General features: G+C 50.3%; 1 protein-coding gene across 2 annotated transcripts in view; it reads left to right on the top strand.

Annotated features, from left to right (window-relative positions):
* NUBP1 (NUBP iron-sulfur cluster assembly factor 1, cytosolic) overlaps positions 1-20,823 on the top strand; it is a 286,868-nt gene that overhangs the window by 67,202 nt on the left and 198,843 nt on the right. The window contains exon 5 of one of the 2 annotated variants that reach the window (XM_085628298.1): positions 599-631. The exons of the other annotated variant lie outside the window; for it this stretch is intronic. Coding sequence (XP_085484424.1) covers positions 599-631 — 33 coding nt within the window. The remainder of the gene's footprint in view (positions 1-598; positions 632-20,823) is intronic. 2 annotated transcript variants of the gene reach the window in all.

The raw sequence follows: 20,823 nt of genomic DNA, 5'->3' as shown, positions 1-20,823 counted from the left end.
TTACCCTTTTTGCTTGGCACCAGGCACTACCCTTTCTGCTAGCTTAGAACCTCACTTTCAGTTATTGGAGAGTTATGCTCCCTGGGGGTAGACTGGTGGCATTTACATATCCAGTTCTTGCTTACTGTTTGCACCATTACCTTGAGGAACAGACAAACCTATTAACCTTTGCATGATTAATCCTCAAAGGTTTGGGTTTATAACCAAGGGTTCCTTGCCAAACAGTACATCTTCGACGCTTGGTTCTAATTACAAGAGAAAACACTTTCCTCAACTCTATGATTAAATACAAATTGAAATGTAGTGCAATACTTCCATGGTAACAGAGGTTGTTGTCAATTGTACCCAAAGCTTGTAAGCATTCACGCAAATAGAGGAGCTAGGTCTCTGTTGATTGACTCACTCATTTAAAGAGCAATGTGAAGGCTTTTGACAACTGCTACTGTTTAGCCAATAGACTATTCACATTGAGTCTTTTTTAGTAGCAAAAGGCTGCTCTCCCAATGACTCCTTCATAAATATATATTTTACATTTTGATAAGTTAAGTAGGAAACTTGTATTGTCTGATGAAAATGTTTTTCTTGCTTTGTTTAATAGGTTCATCAGAGTGGATCTGGATGGTCTCCCGTGGTATGTTGTGCTTTACTTTGGTTAACAATGCATATCTGTGCTACAAGCCTAAAATAATGTATCAGAAATGTTGTAGATTATTGGAGAAATGGACATACGAGGAATAGAAAGAGGGTGTTAGACCTGTCAGCCCTTTGGGTGGTCCCTCCTCATCATTATTTATTTTGTCCCACTTTTGCCTCAAACCCTGTTTGAATTTTTCCTTTTTGGGAACCACCAGACTTTTTAGTGTTGCTGCAGATTCAGGGAGCCATTTTACCTACCCCTGAAACTTCTGTCTGAGGGCCTGAAGCACAAAATGGTGGCCACCTGTGACATCACCAGCATCCACTGGAACCTACTAGCACCTTCCAGAACATTCCAGAACCCTGTGACCGTTGGAGGCGGTTTAGAATGTTGGGAAGCTAAGACAGAGAGTTGGCAGTTGGAGCTGGCAGTTGGCACCTGACTGGTGAAGAGTGAGCAGCACAAACTTGAAGGAGGAAGGAGTGAAGCAGCAGGGGTGGAAACTTGTGCCTGGAGTGGGGTCCATAAACCCACCCTTGATACTAGTCCCTACTGACGGAGCCCAGCCTAGAGCCCTGTGTGGGAAGAAGTCAGAAAAACCATCCTGAGGACCTGGACAGCAGGAACAGGCCTTAGAAACAAGAGAACAGCAAGATCCTGACCTGGAAGCTGGTTTCCCTGAAGTCCGACGTCGAGTAGCCTAAGACCTGGAGCCCGAGGTGGAGAAGCGGCGCTGACTGGAAAAGCAGACGTCGTACCCGGAGCCGCCAGAGGTCGAGAGAGGGCGCCGTCAGAGGTCGTGAGGAATACCAGAGGTCGAGGAGGAAGTCACCCGAGGTCGAGTGAGCGGTGTCATCGGAGGAGTGAAGTCCGCCCTCCGGAGTCGTCGGAGACCGAGGTGAAGGGTAACGGAGGTCGGGAGTGAGGATCGCACTCCGGAGTCGCCGGAACCTGTGAGAATCGTGCCGGAGGTCGGGAGTGGAGGTCGCACTCCGGAGTCGCCGGAAACCTGTGAGGAGCACCGGAGGTCGGGAGTGAGGATCGCACTCCGGAGCCGCCGGAAGTCGACATCGAGGCAAGGCCGGCCGACGTCATCGAAGCCGAGGTCGCCATCGGACCGGAGCCGCCCGAAGTCGACATCGAGTAAGACTGCCCGACGCCATCGAATCGGAGGTCGAGATCGAACCGAGGCCGCTGACATCGAGACCGGATCCGCCTGCCGGCGTCGTCAAAGAACTGACATTGTGCCAAGGCCGCCGACATCGAACCGGAACCGCCTCACGGCATCGATACGACTCCAGCGGCGTCGGAGCATCAGAAAAAGGGCAGTAAGTGGAGTAGAGGGCGCCTAAGGCCCTGTGGAGACCTGAGAGACTGCTCTAAGGGGCTAGGGAGGTGCTGGAACCAACCTGACTGTGCCAGGGGTGAACTGGGACTAATCTAGAGAAGTTGTGTGGAGAGAGAGAGCCAGGTCTCTGGTATTTTCCCCCTTTATCTACCTCAGTTTAGGCCTCAGCCTTGACCAAGCCAGGGAGTAGACACCCCCAAGCCTTCCACATCCCCACAAGCTGTGCCTGGGCCAAATCAGCCCTTAGGAATTCAAAAGTGATCTGAATTCATGAGTGTCACTGTCAGCTTTTAAGTATTTATTAGGGGCACTGTATTTATGGTATTTAACCTATTTATTGTTCCACTGTATTTATTGGTCCACAGTATTTATTGATGCACAATATTTATTGGTTACAGTATTTATTGCCTCAGAATATTTAATTGCCTGTCTGTATTGCACTTTTATTTATGCCTTCAGTATTTATGATCACCCCTATTCATTGAATCATTAAGCCAGTATTTATTTGTCCTGCACTTTCTAAAAAGTTTGTATATTGTGATTGTTATTTATTTTCTCCAATCAGCAACTAAGAGAAAAAGAAGATAAAGAAAGTTATTTTCATAATTTTTACGGTGTAGAGTCGTTTTTGGAACGGATGCACGCATGGTTATTGTTTGGGTATGTTGTATGCTTAGCACGGAGCCTGATTCCTGACCACTCGAGCCAAGCTACCACAGTGTGTCCGGAAGACCACCACCACCCCTTCTAGTGTGGGAGTGGTTTTCCAACATAAATTGGTGTTCAGCGGTGGGATAGAGCTGTGCCTACGCATACTCAACAATAACTGTGGGTAGTCCATAGGCCTACACCGGGAGTTTTCTCAAGAGCGGCCTTCCTAATTGTGGGTTTTTGTTTTTTCCAAATTTACTCTGGTGGTGGGAGGAGGTATTATTAAAGGTACCCCCCTGCATAGTTACTGCACAAAAACCTGTCCTCTAACCTGAGTGGGCAAGATGGAGTTTGTACTAGAAAATCTAGAAACGTACACTGTGGCCCAACTCAGGGAGTTTTGCCAGCGGGAGGGGGTGTACTGTCCCCCAGGAGCAAAGAAGGGTGCACTCCAAACCAGCTTAAGGGCTTGGGGGGAGGCACGCCGAGAAAGCAAGGCTGAGGAGGAAGACAGGGATGGAGAGCCTGACCCCGAGGGGGCTGAGATGTACCAACCTGAGGTGGGGAACCTGTCAGCAGGGCCCAGAACCATTTCTAGGAAGGGCAGCAGTGCCTCTAGCGGTGGCTTGTCTGAAGTGGAGCTAACAGACCGGAGGGAGAAAAGACAGCTCACATGGGACTTAGCAAGGCTGGAAAAGGAAAAGGAGGAGCAGAGGATGGCCCATGAATTACGACTGAAAGAAATAGATCTTCAGATCTTGAGAATCGGGGCACAACCTGTTCCTAATGGTAGCAGCCAAACCCAAGAGATCACCAGGGAACCTAAACCATACCTGCCAAAGGACATAGTAGCTAGCTATGGAGTGGGCGACGACATCGCCAAGTGGCTAGCGGCCTATGAGGTCTCGTTGAGGGCCCATGGGGTTCCAGAGAAGTACTGGGGAGGGGGATTGTACAATTACATGCCTCCAGCTGGTAGGGATGCTTTATTGGCCCTCGAGGAAGATGAGCAGACCCACTACCCCACCATGAAACTGGCGCTCATCAGAAAGTTTGGACTAACACCTGAAAAGTACAGACAGAAGTTCAGGGGTAGTCACAAACTGGGCACGCAGAATTGGGTGGACTTCCTGGACTATGCAAAGAAGGCACTGGAAGGTTGGATTCAGGGCAGTGAAGTGAGGAACTACGAGGGGTTGTTTGACCTGGTACTGAAGGAACACCTGCTCGAGAAATGTTTCCCTGAACTGCGGCAACACCTGGTGGATAGCAAGCTGACCAGTCCCCGGAAGCTTGCTGAGGAGGCGGACATTTGGGCTAGTACCCGGGTGTCCACAAGGGGGACTGGAGGGGATACTCAAAAGGCCGGACAGGGCGCCCCCCAGAAGAAAGAGGGAGGGGAAAAGAAAAAGGAGTTCTCCAAAGGCCCCCAAAATAACTTCCAAGGGAAGGGAACAGGATTCACCCCTAGGGCCAACCCACCCAGAAACCCTAATCCTGGCCAGAGTCAGCAGCCAAGGGTTGTCCATTGCTATGAGTGCGGTGGCGTTGGACACTATAAAGGAGATCCGAAGTGCTTGAAACGACCACCCCCTCCCACTGGAGGAAAGACCCCCGGAGTAGCTAGTGTAGTGCTCGGGGAGGAGATGCCCTTAACTAAGGGAAGGGAGTGGGCGGGTGTCACTTTAGTGTCCCTGGGAGAACGGGAGATGGTTCCTAAGATCCAGGTGCCCGCAAATACCGCAAAGTATGGGCAGTGGGTCACCATCAACGGCCAAAGAGGGGAGGCTCTGAGAGACACAGGAGCCAGTATGACTATGGTGCGTAGCCAACTGGTGTCTCCAGAGCAGGTAATTCCCGATGTACTCCACCCAGCCGCGATGGCTGACGGCAGAACAGGCCACTATCCAGTGGCCGAGGTTCCCTTTGAATGGGGGGGGGTTGCAGGTTCACTTCGAGTTGCCGTAAGCCCTGCCGTGCCAGTCGATTGTCTGCTGGGGAATGACATGGAGCACAACGCTTGGAAGGAGGTGGAATACCGGACTCACACCGAAATGCTGGGTACACCTGACTGGGCCTGTGTTAGCACAAGGTCCGCGACTACCCGAAGAGGGAGTTCATTTCGGCTGGAGCCTGGAACAAAGGCCCAGCCAGCTGCCAGTCAAGGGAAGAACCGAGGACAGGAGGAGCCTGCCTCGGCGTCCCCACCCCGTAGGACGGATAGGCCACCGGAGGTGGTGGACCAGGAGTCTGCGGTGGGGGACGTTACCAACCTGGAGGACCTACCCATCCCGGCCGAGTGGCACGTGGAGGGAGGCCCGTCCAGGGAGGAATTCTGCCAGGGCCAGAGGGAGTGCCCTACCCTTGAGGGGCTGAGGCGACAGGCCGAAGCCCAGGCAGCAGGGAACGTTGAAGGGAACTACAGTGTTTACTGGGAGGATGGCCTCCTCTACAGTGAACCCAAGGCACCCCTACACGGATCGTCACGAGCCTTGGTAGTTCCTCAACGTTATCGAGCCTTCCTTCTGGAGTTGGCTCACGAGATACCATTGGCAGGACACTTGGGGCAAGACAAGACCTTCGCCCGTCTTGTCCCACACTTTTATTGGCCTCAGATGAAAGTGTCGTCCGATACCTACTGCCGGACATGTGTGTCTTGCCAAGCCAGTGGGAAAACAGGAGTGAAGCTGAAAGCTCCCCTGGAACCACTTCCTGTCGTTAGCACCCCCTTTGAAAGGGTGGGCATCGACATTGTGGGTCCATTAGATCCGCCAACTACAGCTGGTCACCGGTTTATCCTGGTTCTGGTGGATCATGCCACACGGTACCCAGAGGCAATACCTCTGAGGACCATAACAGCACCTGTGGTGGCAAGGGCCCTGATGGGAATCTTTACCCGAGTGGGTTTTCCCAAGGAAGTTGTGTCCGACAGGGGGACCAACTTCATGTCAGCGTATATGCGGGCGATGTGGAAGGAGTGTGGAGTGACATACCGGTTCACCACTCCTTACCACCCCCAGACCAATGGTCTGGTGGAAAGGTTTAACAAAACCTTGAAGGGCATGATCAGAAGTCTGCCTGAAAGCCTGCGGAGGAAATGGGACGTCCTCCTACCCTGTTTACTTTTTTCCTACAGGGAAGTGCCACAGAAGGGAGTGGGCTTCAGCCCCTTCGAGCTTCTGTATGGGCACCCTGTACGTGGACCTCTCAACCTGGTGAGAGACGGATGGGAAAGAACTCCCAGAAAGCTTCCCCAGGATGTGGTGAGCTACATGCTGGCCTTCCGGAGCCAAATGGCTAAGTTGTGGAAGCAAGCTTCTGACAACTTGGAAGCCAGCCAAGCAGTGATGAAGGCGTGGTATGACCACAATGCTCACCCGGTGGAGTTGGAGCCTGGCCAGAAGGTGTGGGTGATCGAACCCGGAGAGCTTAGTGCCCTCCAGGATCGCTGGTCAGGACCCTTTGAGGTGTTGGAGAAGAAGGGTAAGGCTACCTACTTGGTGGACCTGAAGACCCCTCGTCAGCCCCTGCGGGTGCTGCATGCCAACCGCCTCAAACCCCACCACGAGAGGCCCAAAGTCATCTTGATGATGGTGACTGACGGAGGAGAGGACGTGGAAAGCGAGCCTCTCCCTGATCTGTTTGCGTCTCAAGAGAAGGATGGGTCGGTGGAGGGAGTGATTCTCTCCCCATCTCTAACTCCTGAACAGCAGGAGGACTGTCGCCAGGTCCTGGGGCAGTACTCCTCGTTGTTCTCCCTTGTCCCGGGTAGGACTCACCTGTGCGTCCATGACGTGGACACAGGAGACAGCCCACCTGTGAAGTCCAAGATCTACCGGATGTCAGACAAGGTGAAGGCCAGCATTCATAGTGAAGTCACTAAGATGCTGGAGCTAGGAGTGATCGAGCCTTCTAGCAGCCCCTGGTCCAGTCCGGTGGTGTTAGTACCAAAAGCTGCACCACCGGGTGCCCAACCAGAACTGAGGTTCTGTGTGGACTATCGGGGACTGAATTCAGTGACCAAAACTGATGCTCATCCGATCCCTAGGGCGGATGAATTGATTGACCGGCTGGGAGCTGCCCAATATCTAAGTACCTTTGACCTTACTTCTGGGTACTGGCAGATCTCTTTGACTGATGGGGCAAGGGAAAGGTCAGCCTTCTCCACGCCCAATGGCCACTACCAGTTCTGTGTGATGCCCTTTGGGCTCAAGAACGCACCTGCCACGTTTCAGCGCCTGGTAAACCAGATCCTCACCGGAATGGAGAGTTTCTCTGCTGCTTATCTGGATGACATAGCCGTCTTCAGTAACAGCTGGGAGGATCACTTGCGTCACCTGCAAGCTGTTCTCCAGGCCCTGAGACAAGCTGGATTGACGATCAAGGCCAGCAAGTGCCAGATCGGGCAGGGGTCGGTAGTGTACCTTGGACACTTGGTGGGTAGGGGAGCGGTGCAACCCCTCCAGGCGAAGATCGAGGCCATCATGGCCTGGGAACCCCCCAAGACACAGACTGAGGTCCGAGCATTTTTGGGCCTCACGGGATACTACCGCCGCTTCGTGAAGGGGTACGGTACCATCGTAGCCCCCCTCACGGAGCTCACGTCCAAGAAACAACCTCGACGGGTAGTCTGGACGGAGGCTTGTCAGCAAGCCTTTGAGAGATTGAAGAAAGCCATGTGCGAGGCCCCGGTCTTAAGGGCCCCAGACTTTTCCAAGGAGTTCATTGTCCAGACAGATGCATCAGAACATGGTATTGGGGCAGTGTTATCGCAGCTCAACGAAGAGGGTCTGGATCAACCCGTGGTCTTCCTATCCCGGAGACTACTTCCCAGGGAACAGAAGTGGAGTGCAATAGAGCGTGAAGCCTTTGCAGTGGTATGGGCTCTGAAGAAGTTGCGGCCATACCTGTTTGGCTCGCACTTCCTAGTTCAGACCGACCACAGACCCCTTCGTTGGCTGATGCAAATGAAGGGGGAGAATCCCAAGTTGTTGAGGTGGTCTATTTCCCTACAGGGGATGGACTTTCAGGTGGAACATCGGCCTGGAGTGGACCACGCCAATGCAGACGGTCTCTCAAGGTATTTCCGCCTTAGTGATGAGAACTCCCAAGGGGTTGGGTAGCTCTCCCCACTTTCAGCTGGGGGGGACGCGTGTTAGACCTGTCAGCCCTTTGGGTGGTCCCTCCTCATCATTATTTATTTTGTCCCACTTTTGCCTCAAACCCTGTTTGAATTTTTCCTTTTTGGGAACCACCAGACTTTTTAGTGTTGCTGCAGATTCAGGGAGCCATTTTACCTACCCCTGAAACTTCTGTCTGAGGGCCTGATGCACAAAATGGTGGCCACCTGTGACATCACCAGCATCCACTGGAACCTACTAGCACCTTCCAGAACATTCCAGAACCCTGTGACCGTTGGAGGCGGTTTAGAATGTTGGGAAGCTAAGACAGAGAGTTGGCAGTTGGAGCTGGCAGTTGGCACCTGACTGGTGAAGAGTGAGCAGCACAAACTTGAAGGAGGAAGGAGTGAAGCAGCAGGGGTGGAAACTTGTGCCTGGAGTGGGGTCCATAAACCCACCCTTGATACTAGTCCCTACTGACGGAGCCCAGCCTAGAGCCCTGTGTGGGAAGAAGTCAGAAAAACCATCCTGAGGACCTGGACAGCAGGAACAGGCCTTAGAAACAAGAGAACAGCAAGATCCTGACCTGGAAGCTGGTTTCCCTGAAGTCCGACGTCGAGTAGCCTAAGACCTGGAGCCCGAGGTGGAGAAGCGGCGCTGACTGGAAAAGCAGACGTCGTACCCGGAGCCGCCAGAGGTCGAGAGAGGGCGCCGTCAGAGGTCGTGAGGAATACCAGAGGTCGAGGAGGAAGTCACCCGAGGTCGAGTGAGCGGCGTCATCGGAGGAGTGAAGTCCGCCCTCCGGAGTCGTCGGAGACCGAGGTGAAGGGTAACGGAGGTCGGGAGTGAGGATCGCACTCCGGAGTCGCCGGAACCTGTGAGAATCGTGCCGGAGGTCGGGAGTGGAGGTCGCACTCCGGAGTCGCCGGAAACCTGTGAGGAGCACCGGAGGTCGGGAGTGAGGATCGCACTCCGGAGCCGCCGGAAGTCGACATCGAGGCAAGGCCGGCCGACGTCATCGAAGCCGAGGTCGCCATCGGACCGGAGCCGCCCGAAGTCGACATCGAGTAAGACTGCCCGACGCCATCGAATCGGAGGTCGAGATCGAACCGAGGCCGCTGACATCGAGACCGGATCCGCCTGCCGGCATCGTCAAAGAACTGACATTGTGCCGAGGCCGCCGACATCGAACCGGAACCGCCTCACGGCATCGATACGACTCCAGCGGCGTCGGAGCATCAGAAAAAGGGCAGTAAGTGGAGTAGAGGGCGCCTAAGGCCCTGTGGAGACCTGAGAGACTGCTTTAAGGGGCTAGGGAGGTGCTGGAACCAACCTGACTGTGCCAGGGGTGAACTGGGACTAATCTAGAGAAGTTGTGTGGAGAGAGAGAGCCAGGTCTCTGGTATTTTCCCCCTTTATCTACCTCAGTTTAGGCCTCAGCCTTGACCAAGCCAGGGAGTAGACACCCCCAAGCCTTCCACATCCCCACAAGCTGTGCCTGGGCCAAATCAGCCCTTAGGAATTCAAAAGTGATCTGAATCCATGAGTGTCACTGTCAGCTTTTAAGTATTTATTAGGGGCACTGTATTTATGGTATTTAACCTATTTATTGTTCCACTGTATTTATTGGTCCACAGTATTTATTGATGCACAATATTTATTGGTTACAGTATTTATTGCCTCAGAATATTTAATTGCCTGTCTGTATTGCACTTTTATTTATGCCTTCAGTATTTATGATCACCCCTATTCATTGAATCATTAAGCCAGTATTTATTTGTCCTGCACTTTCTAAAAAGTTTGTATATTGTGATTGTTATTTATTTTCTCCAATCAGCAACTAAGAGAAAAAGAAGATAAAGAAAGTTATTTTCATAATTTTTACGGTGTAGAGTCGTTTTTGGAACGGATGCACGCATGGTTATTGTTTGGGTATGTTGTATGCTTAGCACGGAGCCTGATTCCTGACCACTCGAGCCAAGCTACCACAGTGTGTCCGGAAGACCACCACCACCCCTTCTAGTGTGGGAGTGGTTTTCCAACAGAGGGTGACCGCAAACCATTCATGGAAATTTGCAAGAGTCAATATTACCCATTAAATGATGACTCAGCAAAACGTAACAGGTAGTTCTCTTCCAGGGGATCCTCATCAATAGTCATAAGCACTGAATATTCCCGCCCATGCGCGGGACCCCGTAAATAATAAAATTATATATGTAAAAAACATACATATAAACAGCTCGGTATATGTATAAACATATATCATTTTTTCCAAGCAAATGCAGCCCCCATAATAGGCTAGACAATGTATATATAAATATCCAATAAAACATATAGGTATAATAATACGCCTAAATCTTTTTTTTTTTTTAATGAGGTAAACACTCATAAGAAAGAAAAGAGAACACTGTGAGATACACAGATCCACAAAACATTAACATAGTTAAGTGAAGTATTAATGGTGATATTAAAAGAGATCCATGTGTGTTCAGTACCAAGTGCAACTTTACCCATATGCAGGGGTGTCTTAAACTATGTAATGCAATATTGTTTGCTAGTAGTGGATGATCTGATTGAAAACATCCTGTATCCCCTCTATCCCCTTGCACAGTCCCAGAGAAGGCTCCAGAAATTTTTGTGGAGCGCTCATGCAAATTAATTGTTGAACATTGTCTCAGAATATTTAACTCGAACGTGAAGATCTTTGTAGCATAATGGTGGAAAAGCATGTTTTTTTCCTTTTCAAGTTGGCTACATTTGGTTTCACATGTAAAGTTTATCCTTAGCCAACATCATGCTACCTATTGTTCAATTGCATAACAAACCAATACTTTGCAGCTATGATAGATAATTCTACCCTCAGATTCCAAACCTGTAGAATAATCTCAGACGTCCGACTGGATCCAGAAACTTCAAAGCTCTCACATTACCTGCAGGGGGCACTGGTTTTATGATGTCACCGAAACCATAAAGCGCACTCCAGGCCAGTTCCCTTTCTTCCACGCTTTCGACACAGATCTGGAGCTCCCTATTCTGAGAGTCTTCCTCATAATATTTTTTGTTGGTGGTGTACTATGTCAACCCTTAAGTGTTCTGGCTTTAAATGTGTAGGGAATACGAGGGGCGAATGTCCATCATTGACACACACCACACTATCTGCTTGTGGTGTTTAGGTTCTGACCACGATTTCCACTCCTGCGACTACTGTCAGAGTATGCACTCTAAGGCAAACCCAAACTCTTCATGGCCGGTGATGACAGGCAAAGTCATCATCGGTCGAGACCAATGTCCAGATCTTCCTCCTCTCGCTCTTCTGGAGCAAAGTAGAAGCTTAGGAAGTACAAGAAGTGTGGATGAGGTAATTCACCTAGACAACACTGGACTTCCACAGAATCTTCAATCAATCAATCAATAATAAACTTTATTCAGTTTTTCTGCTAAAAACCATAAAGGTCAAGAATACAACAATACAAAAAGCTGCCAGCCAGTTGATATAAGCAGTCGTTAAGTAACATGTATAAATATCGGACACATTTTTTAAATAAATATAATAATTCATCAGGCCTACTCAATGCGTGGTGCTAGGCACAGCTAGATCTAAGTTTAACTGCGACCTTTAAAAAAACTAAGGACATACCATAACGTAGACCCTGGGAGCATGGCTCAAAATGTAAAGGCAGGACGCACTTGATTAAAATTTGCTGTTTTTCAAATTGGGATTATGTAGGCCTTCCTCTGTACCTCATAATAACTGCAAAACATTTAAAAAATGGATCATGTCCTGAGGGGACTTGTCACAACCACATGGTGGCAAGGTATCACCTTTGACACTCCCTCGAGGGTGGGTAAGGAGGAAATAAAATAAGTCGAAACGGAACCTTGGCATTAAAAAACAGTTGTATGAGTTAGAAAGCCCAAGGAGATGCGGTTCTGTAGATTGTACGGTTTTCAGGATAATGTATTTGCATACGCTGGGTTTCATTTACTCACACTCCTCCCTTTTTAATCTAAAGTCTACAAAAATATTCCTTAGCCCAAATTAAATCCTTCCTGATTTTTGAATCCGGGACACTAAAGAGGTCCGCCCTTCCAAGAGTCCTAAACCCTTCCTGGATATATTTTAACCAAGGGATATGGTGGGCATAATCCAGGGCAATGCAATCCCTTATAATGTCTTTATGTAAGGCAGTCCCCTTGTTCCCCCACACTTTGAGCAAATAAGATAATGGGCGAAACTACAACAGGTAGGACATTACTAATTCTTCGTGTACAGAAAAAGTAGGGGTTCCCTGGGGTACACATAGGAGTCATCTCAGGAACCTGTTTTCAATTCTTTGTAACTCATCAGCTGAGGTATAGCCCCAAATTTCGGTACCATAACTTACCTGAGCTAGACACTTGGCTCTATAAATCTCCAAAATTGCACCTACTGTTTTTTTACCCAACCGCAAAGCAAAGTTAAAAATTACCACATTAGACCTTTGAATTTCCCCTTTCTTTTTTGTAAAAATTTTTTTTAGCATCCAGTATGACCCCCAGGTAAGAGATGGCACTGGTCTTAGGGACCGATGTAGACCCTGCCTTAAAATTGAAGGACTTACTTGTATTTGACCCTACCTCCATCACATATGATTTAGAGTTGTTGACTAACAGTTCCCAGTCCTCCATGAACTTAACAAAGAAGTTAAGTAGGGTTTGCAGACCCCTCGCTGTCCTGGCCATAAGGATAGCGTTGTTGGCATACAGTTGTACCAGCAGACCACGCCGTCCCACCTGGGGGGAGTCTACCTGAGTGTCGACTAGTACCATCTCGAGGTCGTTAATATATAGATTAAAAAAGAAAGGGGCCAATATACAGCCCTGTCGCACCCCTCTCTGAATTGGGAATTGATGGGTGACCTGACCGTCTATTGTGAACCGTACCACCGCTTTAGTGTCCCTATGGAGCTGACGGAGCAAAAGGGCGATCTCTTTGTCCACACCCATGATCAATAAGCTCTCCCATAGTTTGTTTCTGTTAACACATTCAAAGGTGGAGGACAAGTCCATGAAGGCGAGATATATAGTACTCGATCGAGCAATGGTATATTTGTTGACGATCATATACAGGTTCAGACATTGGTCGATTGTGGACCTACCTGGACGAGAACAGTATTGTATGTCAGTTAAGATGTTATCGTCTGCCCATGTGGACAGCCTGTCCAGCAGGACACGTCCCAATACTTTAATAGATTTATCCAGTAGGAATATGGGCCTGTAACAAAGGGTGCTGTCCCTATTTCCTTTTTGACGACCGGGACGATGGTGGATAGAGACCAAGTGCTAGGCAGGTCCTCTAATTGCAGCATTTATAACGGTGGTAAGGATTGGCACCCATAACTGTGGGTTAGATAGGTAAAGGTCCGAAGGGATACTATCGGGTCCTGGCGCTTTATTCCCAGACAACCCTGCTATATACCCTTGCTGACTTCATCTGCTGTGATAACAAGTGACAACATCCCTCCACCACCAGCTTGACATGCGTCTGCTGGGCTGCTGAACCTTTCCTGGAAATAGCCAACCCTTGTGCTTCTAGAGCCTCAGACTTTTCATCCGACAGAATGGACAGTTGACAATGCTCCAGAACTGGTTTCTATTTTTCAGGATACAGGCCTCGCTGAGCTTACTCCAAACCTCCTCCTTTAGCTTGGCCTTACGCCTTGCTAATTCTTCTTTGTATATCCCTCTGCACTCTTTTACCACTGCAGGGTACCTTGGGATGGCGCCTAATGCCCCCCTCAGATTCCTGGCCACACGGGATCAACCATGGTCAAACCAGCTCGTTACTCGACCCTTCGAGGATGTGGGTGGTGCCTTAAGTAAGTGTCCAATTGTACGTGAAATGGCTGAGAATGCCTCCAGTGCAGCCCCTGCCTCCTCGCGTCCAGTTGTACAGATATCGATTTCCCTCTTGCACTTAGCCAAAAGGGACTCATAGAAGGAGTCCGGGGTTATCTGAGTCCACCTTAGCCTTCTGCCCTGATCTGTTGCCCATAGTGTTCCCCTGGGAACTCTTCTTTGGGATTTCCCATGCTTAGGCCAAATGGTCGAGATACACAGCAGGTTGTGATCGCTGTAAATGCTGTCTTCGACAGAGAAATCTAAAAGAAATTGAAAGAAGGGGCTAGAAACAAAGATAAAATCTATAAACGTTGAGCTCCCCCTTCCAGTGAATGTCGGGTGTGAGTGGTTCCTACCATGGGCCACCATGTTCATAGACCTGATTAGATCCAACTCATCGACTAGGGCGTGAAGACTGTCGCCCTGTAGGGTGCGTTCAACATGCAGGCCCGCCATCCTATGCTGGTTATAGTGCCTGCATTTGGGTCCCCGCATAGATGAATATTAAAATCTCCTGCAATCATGAGGTAGCCATTTAGGGAAGCCTTATTGGTCCATATTCCTTAGAAAAGAGCCCATCCTACCGATATTACAGACATTTCGATGCGCTGGGTTAGCGTTATAAAATTTCAGCAACAACAAATTTGCCGGCCTCTGGGAGAAGGATATAGCCTGCAAACATTCACCATCAGTTGGTAATTCCTTCAAGTGGCATGGTATGTCCAGGGAGATGTAAATTAGTAGACCGCCTTTTTGTTTTCCCGCCCTTGAAGGAGTGGCTGGTACAAAAAAGGTCTTAAATCCCTCGAGGAAAAAAACTGTTAGTAGTAGTCCACGTCTCTTGAAGGCAAATGACATTGAATCCTTTTATAAAAGTAATCCATCCGGGGTTATTATCTTGTTTACTAGTCAGACAGTGTTTCATGAGATACATTTATAAACGTTACCGTCACCGGGCCCTAAAGAGGGAGGCCCTATATTCCCTCAGTGGGAGAATGCTATCTCCAAGGCATCTTTATTAGTGAGACAATAACAGGCGTCCAACGATTCCAGTGGTGCAAAGGAATTAAAAAGGGGTATGTCTTGGGTTACCATCTGGCGATCCTGCTCTGGACATCCGAGATAAACTGGAGGTCTCCAGGTGCCCACCCTGTTGGGGAAGGCCATAATAATCGAAGCAACACCACCCAAGTTATTCTGTAACACCGAGTGTAAAATTCTCTCTACTAGGTGGGGTCTGTTGAAGTTGACAATTGCTCAGTCTCCTGCCAGGTTTTTTGTTGACCTCCCCACCCAAGAAAATCTTTGCACCATAATGATATGTTTCTCCAACCTTAGTCAAAGAGGCATGTTGCGATCCGACCAGTGCAGAACCTTGTTCTTGAGTTGCTCAAATTCCTCGACAGCATCCAGGGGGAGCGCCGGAACATTACCAAGTACTAATACATATGGAGAGGATTCCAGTGGAAGGTGTAACGTTGAGAGCCTCTGCCTCGGTCTCTCCCCTGTGGGATCTGATACATGGGGCTCTGGATGTGCACCCCCACCTCTTACTGCTTCTCCTCGTTGAGGTTTGGCTGGCCCGGGACAGGCTGTGGGGCACTGTGACTTTGATGCCCCTGCTCCACCCGTTAGGACCTCTTAGACCGTGTAGTAAGGTTGGCACTAATATGCACAGAAGTAAGTAAAGGCCTGTACCCACTTGGACCCTGCTCACCGATTGTGGTCCTATCTGAGCAGGGACCAGAAGGACCCCCCATGAGGATCCAAACTCCCAGCTGGTTTGGATTGGCAGATCTTTGTGAAGTGGTTTGCTGATACAATGTCCTGATCCCTCTGCTCTCAGGTGTTTGGCTTTTGCCCCTGTTGCAGGTCCTTTTTATTTTTTACTCCCGTACCTGCCCCTGCTTTTAGACCCCCTGGCTTGACCTTGTACCGGGAGCCCTTGGTTGGTGTAGTTGGGCCAGTAGACACAAGACTGATGTTACCAGTTGTGGCTACCTCTAGGCCATGATCTCCCTCAGTCCTCAAGGACAATGATCTTGCTTGGCTAAACGAGGGACCATGTTCAAGCTGGGTATCCTGGGCAGGATGCAATGCACTACCTCCCTCTGCACCTAGTGGGCTGGGGACAGGGCGGAGTACGTGCGAGCGAGAGAGCTGGCGAGACACCATCTCAATTTCCTTGTCTATGATCCCCGCTGCCCGTAAAAAGAATGCATCCATCGTCGTGGCTGGAGGACCTGAGGGTACTGACGTCGGGCCTTTGCGGTTCCCCATGGTTCTCAAACAGGGATAAATATTACCTACCGGGTTGCCAGCTAGCAGTGCTAAGAAGGGCTAAGTTACAACAGCTGGCCAGGCTGACAAACCACTTGCTTCTTTTTGAACAATATACAAAGATATCTCCTACCTTCCCTTGTTCATGGCTTGAAATAGTTGTCCACGTCCACTGGGCTCCTCTGTCAGTACCTTCCTTTAATTCCAGCCCTGGTTGTCTGCAAGTTCACGTCCGACTCCTACCAACAGATCTCAGAACCAAGAGAGGTGGCCCAGCCCAGCCTCCTCCAGGCTCTGACGGGTGCGGACGGGCCTGCCCTTGGCCCGCGTGATTCCTGCGCATCTGGAGCCGCCGCTGTGATTTATGCGCCTCCGCACGCAGCAAGGATTACGGTGGCGCCGGGGAGTCTGGGAAATGGAGTCCTGCTCCTCTTCCGTTAGCTGGTGCTGTAGGTTCGTGGATTGGACTTCATCCTTAGAGCCAGAGTTAGTCGTAGTGGAACCTTCCGATCCTGCTCTTGCCGGCTCTGTGCCAGTTGCACAGCTGGACACGACCCTCAAGCCGACCCTACTGGAGCCTTTGGAGCCGTTGGCGCTGGCTCTGTCAATCCTAGATTATCTGAGGTTACAACCTACTTTCCGGAGGTCCCAGCACCAGTACCGACCTAGCAGCGTTCTTCAATGCAATGCAGGCCATCTTTGCTAGGGTCTTGAACCGATCTGGTGTACCCCTGCGACTAGGAGCACTGTTAGTCCTTCCCATGTTCATGCCCATGGCACTTTTTGGCACCAAGAAGCACAGTTCTACCATCAACGCTGTGGCCAGCGACATCACCAACGCCACTGATGCCGCCACCTCCATTCCACCAGAGCTGCACTCATTCGTTGCTGCTGCCTCCTCCACCTACTTTTTTTTATTTTTTTTTTTTAATTCTTTTTATTGGCATTTTGAGGTTTAAACGTACATACAGCGTGTGTCGCAGAGAGAGTTGTGGTACATAGGTATTAGAGTAGACCTCCGTCAACATAGGGAGTACATCAATATCTTGTTCAGTGAGGATGTGGTCTGTGTTGTAGCAGAGCATTGCCATAGAGGGGAACTGGGGGAGAACTGAACTGGGGTGTGCCATGGGGTGTGTAGGGTTTGAGTGGGCGTACGCGATGGGTCCATTATTGCCTACTCGACAGTGCAGTTGCTGCTCGCTCAGGGGGAGGCGGGTGTGTGGAGTGATGTGGGGGGCCGTTGAGTGTGATAGAGTGACGAAGACGGACCCGACTGGTTCGGTGATGGCACAGGGAGTTGTGGTGGAAGATCCACTGTCTCAGGAGCCTGTATAGCAGAAGGCTGTACCGTGTTGGGGGTCTGGATGGCGGTGGCTGTGGCTTCCGGGGTCTGGGATTGTCTGAATTGGTACAATAGGAGCGCCCATTCTAGGGAAATAGGGATTTTGCGGATACCTTTGGCTTCTTCCGCACGGATTACCTCTTCCTCAGCAGCTGCCCATTTAAGAACCGCTCCTGCCCATGCCGCCAGCGGGGGGCCCGATGGATCACGCCAGTGCATGGCTATACAGCGCTTGGCCAGCAAGTGGGCCAGGGATACAAAGCGCATTGGTATTTTGTGTCGTTTCCTCCGTCCCAGTATGCCCAATGCACAGCCCTCCCAGGTGGTCAGGTGGGTCAACCCGGTAAGCTCCTGGAGTGTTGAGTGGATAGATGACCAATAGGTCTGAATGCCCGGACACGTCCAGAACATGTGATAAAAGTCAGCGTCCCCCGCTGGGCAACGAGGGCAGAGGAAGATCGTGTCGGGTTAAAAGCGTTGGAGGCGTGCTGGTGTTAGGTAGGCCCTGTGTAGGATATGGTACTGTATGTTCTTGAACCGGGCATTACTGGAGACTTTTTTGGGGAATTCTATTGCTCTTTCCCATTCGCTATCGTGGAAAGGTCGACCAATTTCCTCCTCCCAGAGGGTCCGTAGGGGTCCTAGGAGCGGGGGTGTCAGTTCCCTGATCGACTTGTATAACCATGTAGTGTGGTGGCGCCCCGGCCCCATTCGTAATATGGCGTGGAGAACCAGGTGTGTGGGGGTTCCCCCAGGGTGAGGTCGGCGTATGGCCGGTAGTGGCTGAGGAGTTAGCGATGACGCAAGAATTGGCCGGGGGGTAGGTCACACTCGTCCATGAGTTGCCGGTACGACCGCAGCTGTCCGTCGTCGAACAGTACTTCCGCTTCGGTGATGTCCCTTGCCGTCCATTCCCGCAGCATGGCGGAGGTAAAGAACCCTCCCTGTCTGAGCCAGCCGACCAGCGGTAGCAATGGTGTGTACGGAGGGCAATCTGGCGCCATGCGGTGTATACGTTGTACGCACTTCCGGGCTATGTCTACTTGTAGGGGGTAAGTCCGTGTGGGGCGAGACCCCGGTATGAGTAGGCAGCGTAACTCCAGTATGGGTATGTTACCTGCGGCAGTACATGTTTCGAGTGTGCATCTGTCCGCAGTCCAGTAGGAGAGCCACTGGAGCTGTGATGCCAGGAAGTAGGCTTCGAATGATGGTGCGCCGAGCCCCCCTTGTGTCGTGGGTAATTGCAGTTTAGCTAGCGCGATCCTATGCCGTCCCTTACCCCATATGAGAGATCTGAGGAGCGTGTCTAAGTCCTTGAAGAAGGAGTGGGGCGGGATTACTGGGAGGTTGGTGAAATGGTATAAGAGCCGCGGGACCAGGATCATCTTAGCCAAGGCGACCCGGCCTATCGGGGCCAATGGGAGGTTCCGCCAAAACCCGATGGAGGATCGTATCCCTGCGAGTACCCTGCGGTGGTTGCCCTCGTAGAGGTCGGCTGGGGAGTGGTATAACCTGATTCCGAGGTATCGGGGACCCTCTGCCGCCCAGTGTAGTTTCTGGCCACCGATCCGTACATCCTGGGGAGATACGTCTGGGTGGAGGGGGTACACCATCGATTTGTCCCAATTCACTTTCAGGCCCGAGGCCTCTGTGAATTCCGCCAGGGCGGTCTCTAGTGTGGTGAGATCCGCTGTCACGTCACGTATGTATATGAGGAGGTCGTCGGCGTACATGGACACGCAGTGCGTTGCGTCCGCTAGTGGAATGCCCCAGTCTTGCCCGTCCCGACGAAGTCGGATAGCCAAGGGTTCCACCGCGAGCGCAAATAATAAAGGTGAGAGGGGGCATCCTTGGCGTGTGCCTCGACGTATTTCAAATTCCGGGGAGATGTAGCGACCAAGACGAACCCGAGATGTGAGGTTAGTATATAACAGGCGCGTGTAGGCGAGAAGCGTGGGACCCAGCCCCGTCCGTCCGAGAACGGGCACCCTCCACCTACTTAACACCCTTCTCTCAAAATATCCAGAAGAGAGGCATAGAGGTTGGTTGAGAAAGAGGAGTGCAGGCAATGAATTCACTAACTTTTTGGTTCTGACTCTGATCCTCTGAATCTCTATGCCTGCAAGAATGATGGGGAGCAAACTCCCTATGAGGTATAAAAATGGAGATGGATTTTCCTGTGGGACCACGAACACCGGAGATTGTATCTTTTCACTCAGTGGTCAGAAAGCAGCAGAATCGCTGAACTTACAATTGCCGTCTATGGACGTAAAGACCAATGTCCTCACGGAGGTGCAGCTCTCTTCGGCACCCAACACTGGAGCCCTTACTCCCCTTCGATAAAGGCTTGGTGGAACCTGTCTTGGCAGCCCAAGATAAACCACCTTCTGCTCCGGCAGTCAATAGGCTGGTCGCCAAATGTAGGAACCAGGCTCTGTATATACTATACCAAAGTAAGGTTTAGTGTGCACAGAGTCCAGTGGAACCCCAAAGGTATGCAGAGGTAAAAGTAAATAATACTTTACTCTCTGTTTGTGGTAGTGTGGGCAAGCAGTAAGGCTTTATCACAGGGTAGTGCTAAGCATGTATTGTACACACTCGGGCAAGAAATGATTTCACACACTCTAAAGACTGAACTCTGACCAATTTGTTTTGTGTAAAAACATTATTTAGTTGCGTTTTATTTCTAGGACCAAGCTAGACCTGGTACAGGTAAGTGTAATAGTACTTTGCAAGAATAATGCATTTGAATACAGTTTGAATGCAGTTGGATTGGTTACAGGTAAGTCACTTGTTCATAAGCAGATTTAAAATGACTTTTCAGTTACTTTTGAAATTACTTTTTAAGTTACATTTGAGATTACTTTTCTTAGTCGGTGTGGTATACCTAGATACCACACTGGGACATTTCCTGGGTAAAGGTAATTAATGCAATTTGTTATCAAAACACACTTGTAGGAATTTTCATAGAATTTCCAACTCCACACTCAGAACTTTTTTACAGAAAAGCAGTCAATGCAATCCTATGGGAGAAAATGGAGTTATCGGGTTACAGGTAAGTACTTGAGTTTGAGAGTTCCCCCTAGCTCAAGTATGCACTCTCAAAGCACCCTCAGCGGCACTAGGGCGGCTGGGTGCTGAGTGCTGTGGCCTAATGTTATCCAATGGGGGATAGGAGGCTTCCAGTTGGTGACTGCTTATGAGCAGGCCACAAGGTTGAGGGAGCAAAGCTCTGAGGTTACGCACAGGACAAAGGGGGGTTCAAGATAGCACCCAATGTGCACCCACAGCGGCACTGGGGCGGCTGGGTGCAGGGTGCTGTTTTTGCATCGGGTGCCCTGTGACTTTCAATGAGGATTCTCTGGTTTGAACAAACACAGCAGGCTCGGGTTTTTATGGGCGTTTCAGGTAGGTAAAGGTTGGGTTGGGACCAATGGGTCTTTTTCTTGGGGTGGGTACACCCCCTATTATGCCAACCTCCAGTGGGAGGGGGGCATAAGCCTCACTTTGGTTGGCTGGTTCCCCCCCATCTTCAAGATGGTGAGGACTGAGGGTTGTGCTT

This window comes from Triturus cristatus, chromosome 10, assembly GCF_964204655.1.
Source record: "Triturus cristatus chromosome 10, aTriCri1.1, whole genome shotgun sequence".
In the NCBI taxonomy this organism is placed as follows: Eukaryota; Metazoa; Chordata; class Amphibia; order Caudata; family Salamandridae; genus Triturus; species Triturus cristatus.
This window is presented reverse-complemented; position numbering and strand designations above follow the sequence as displayed.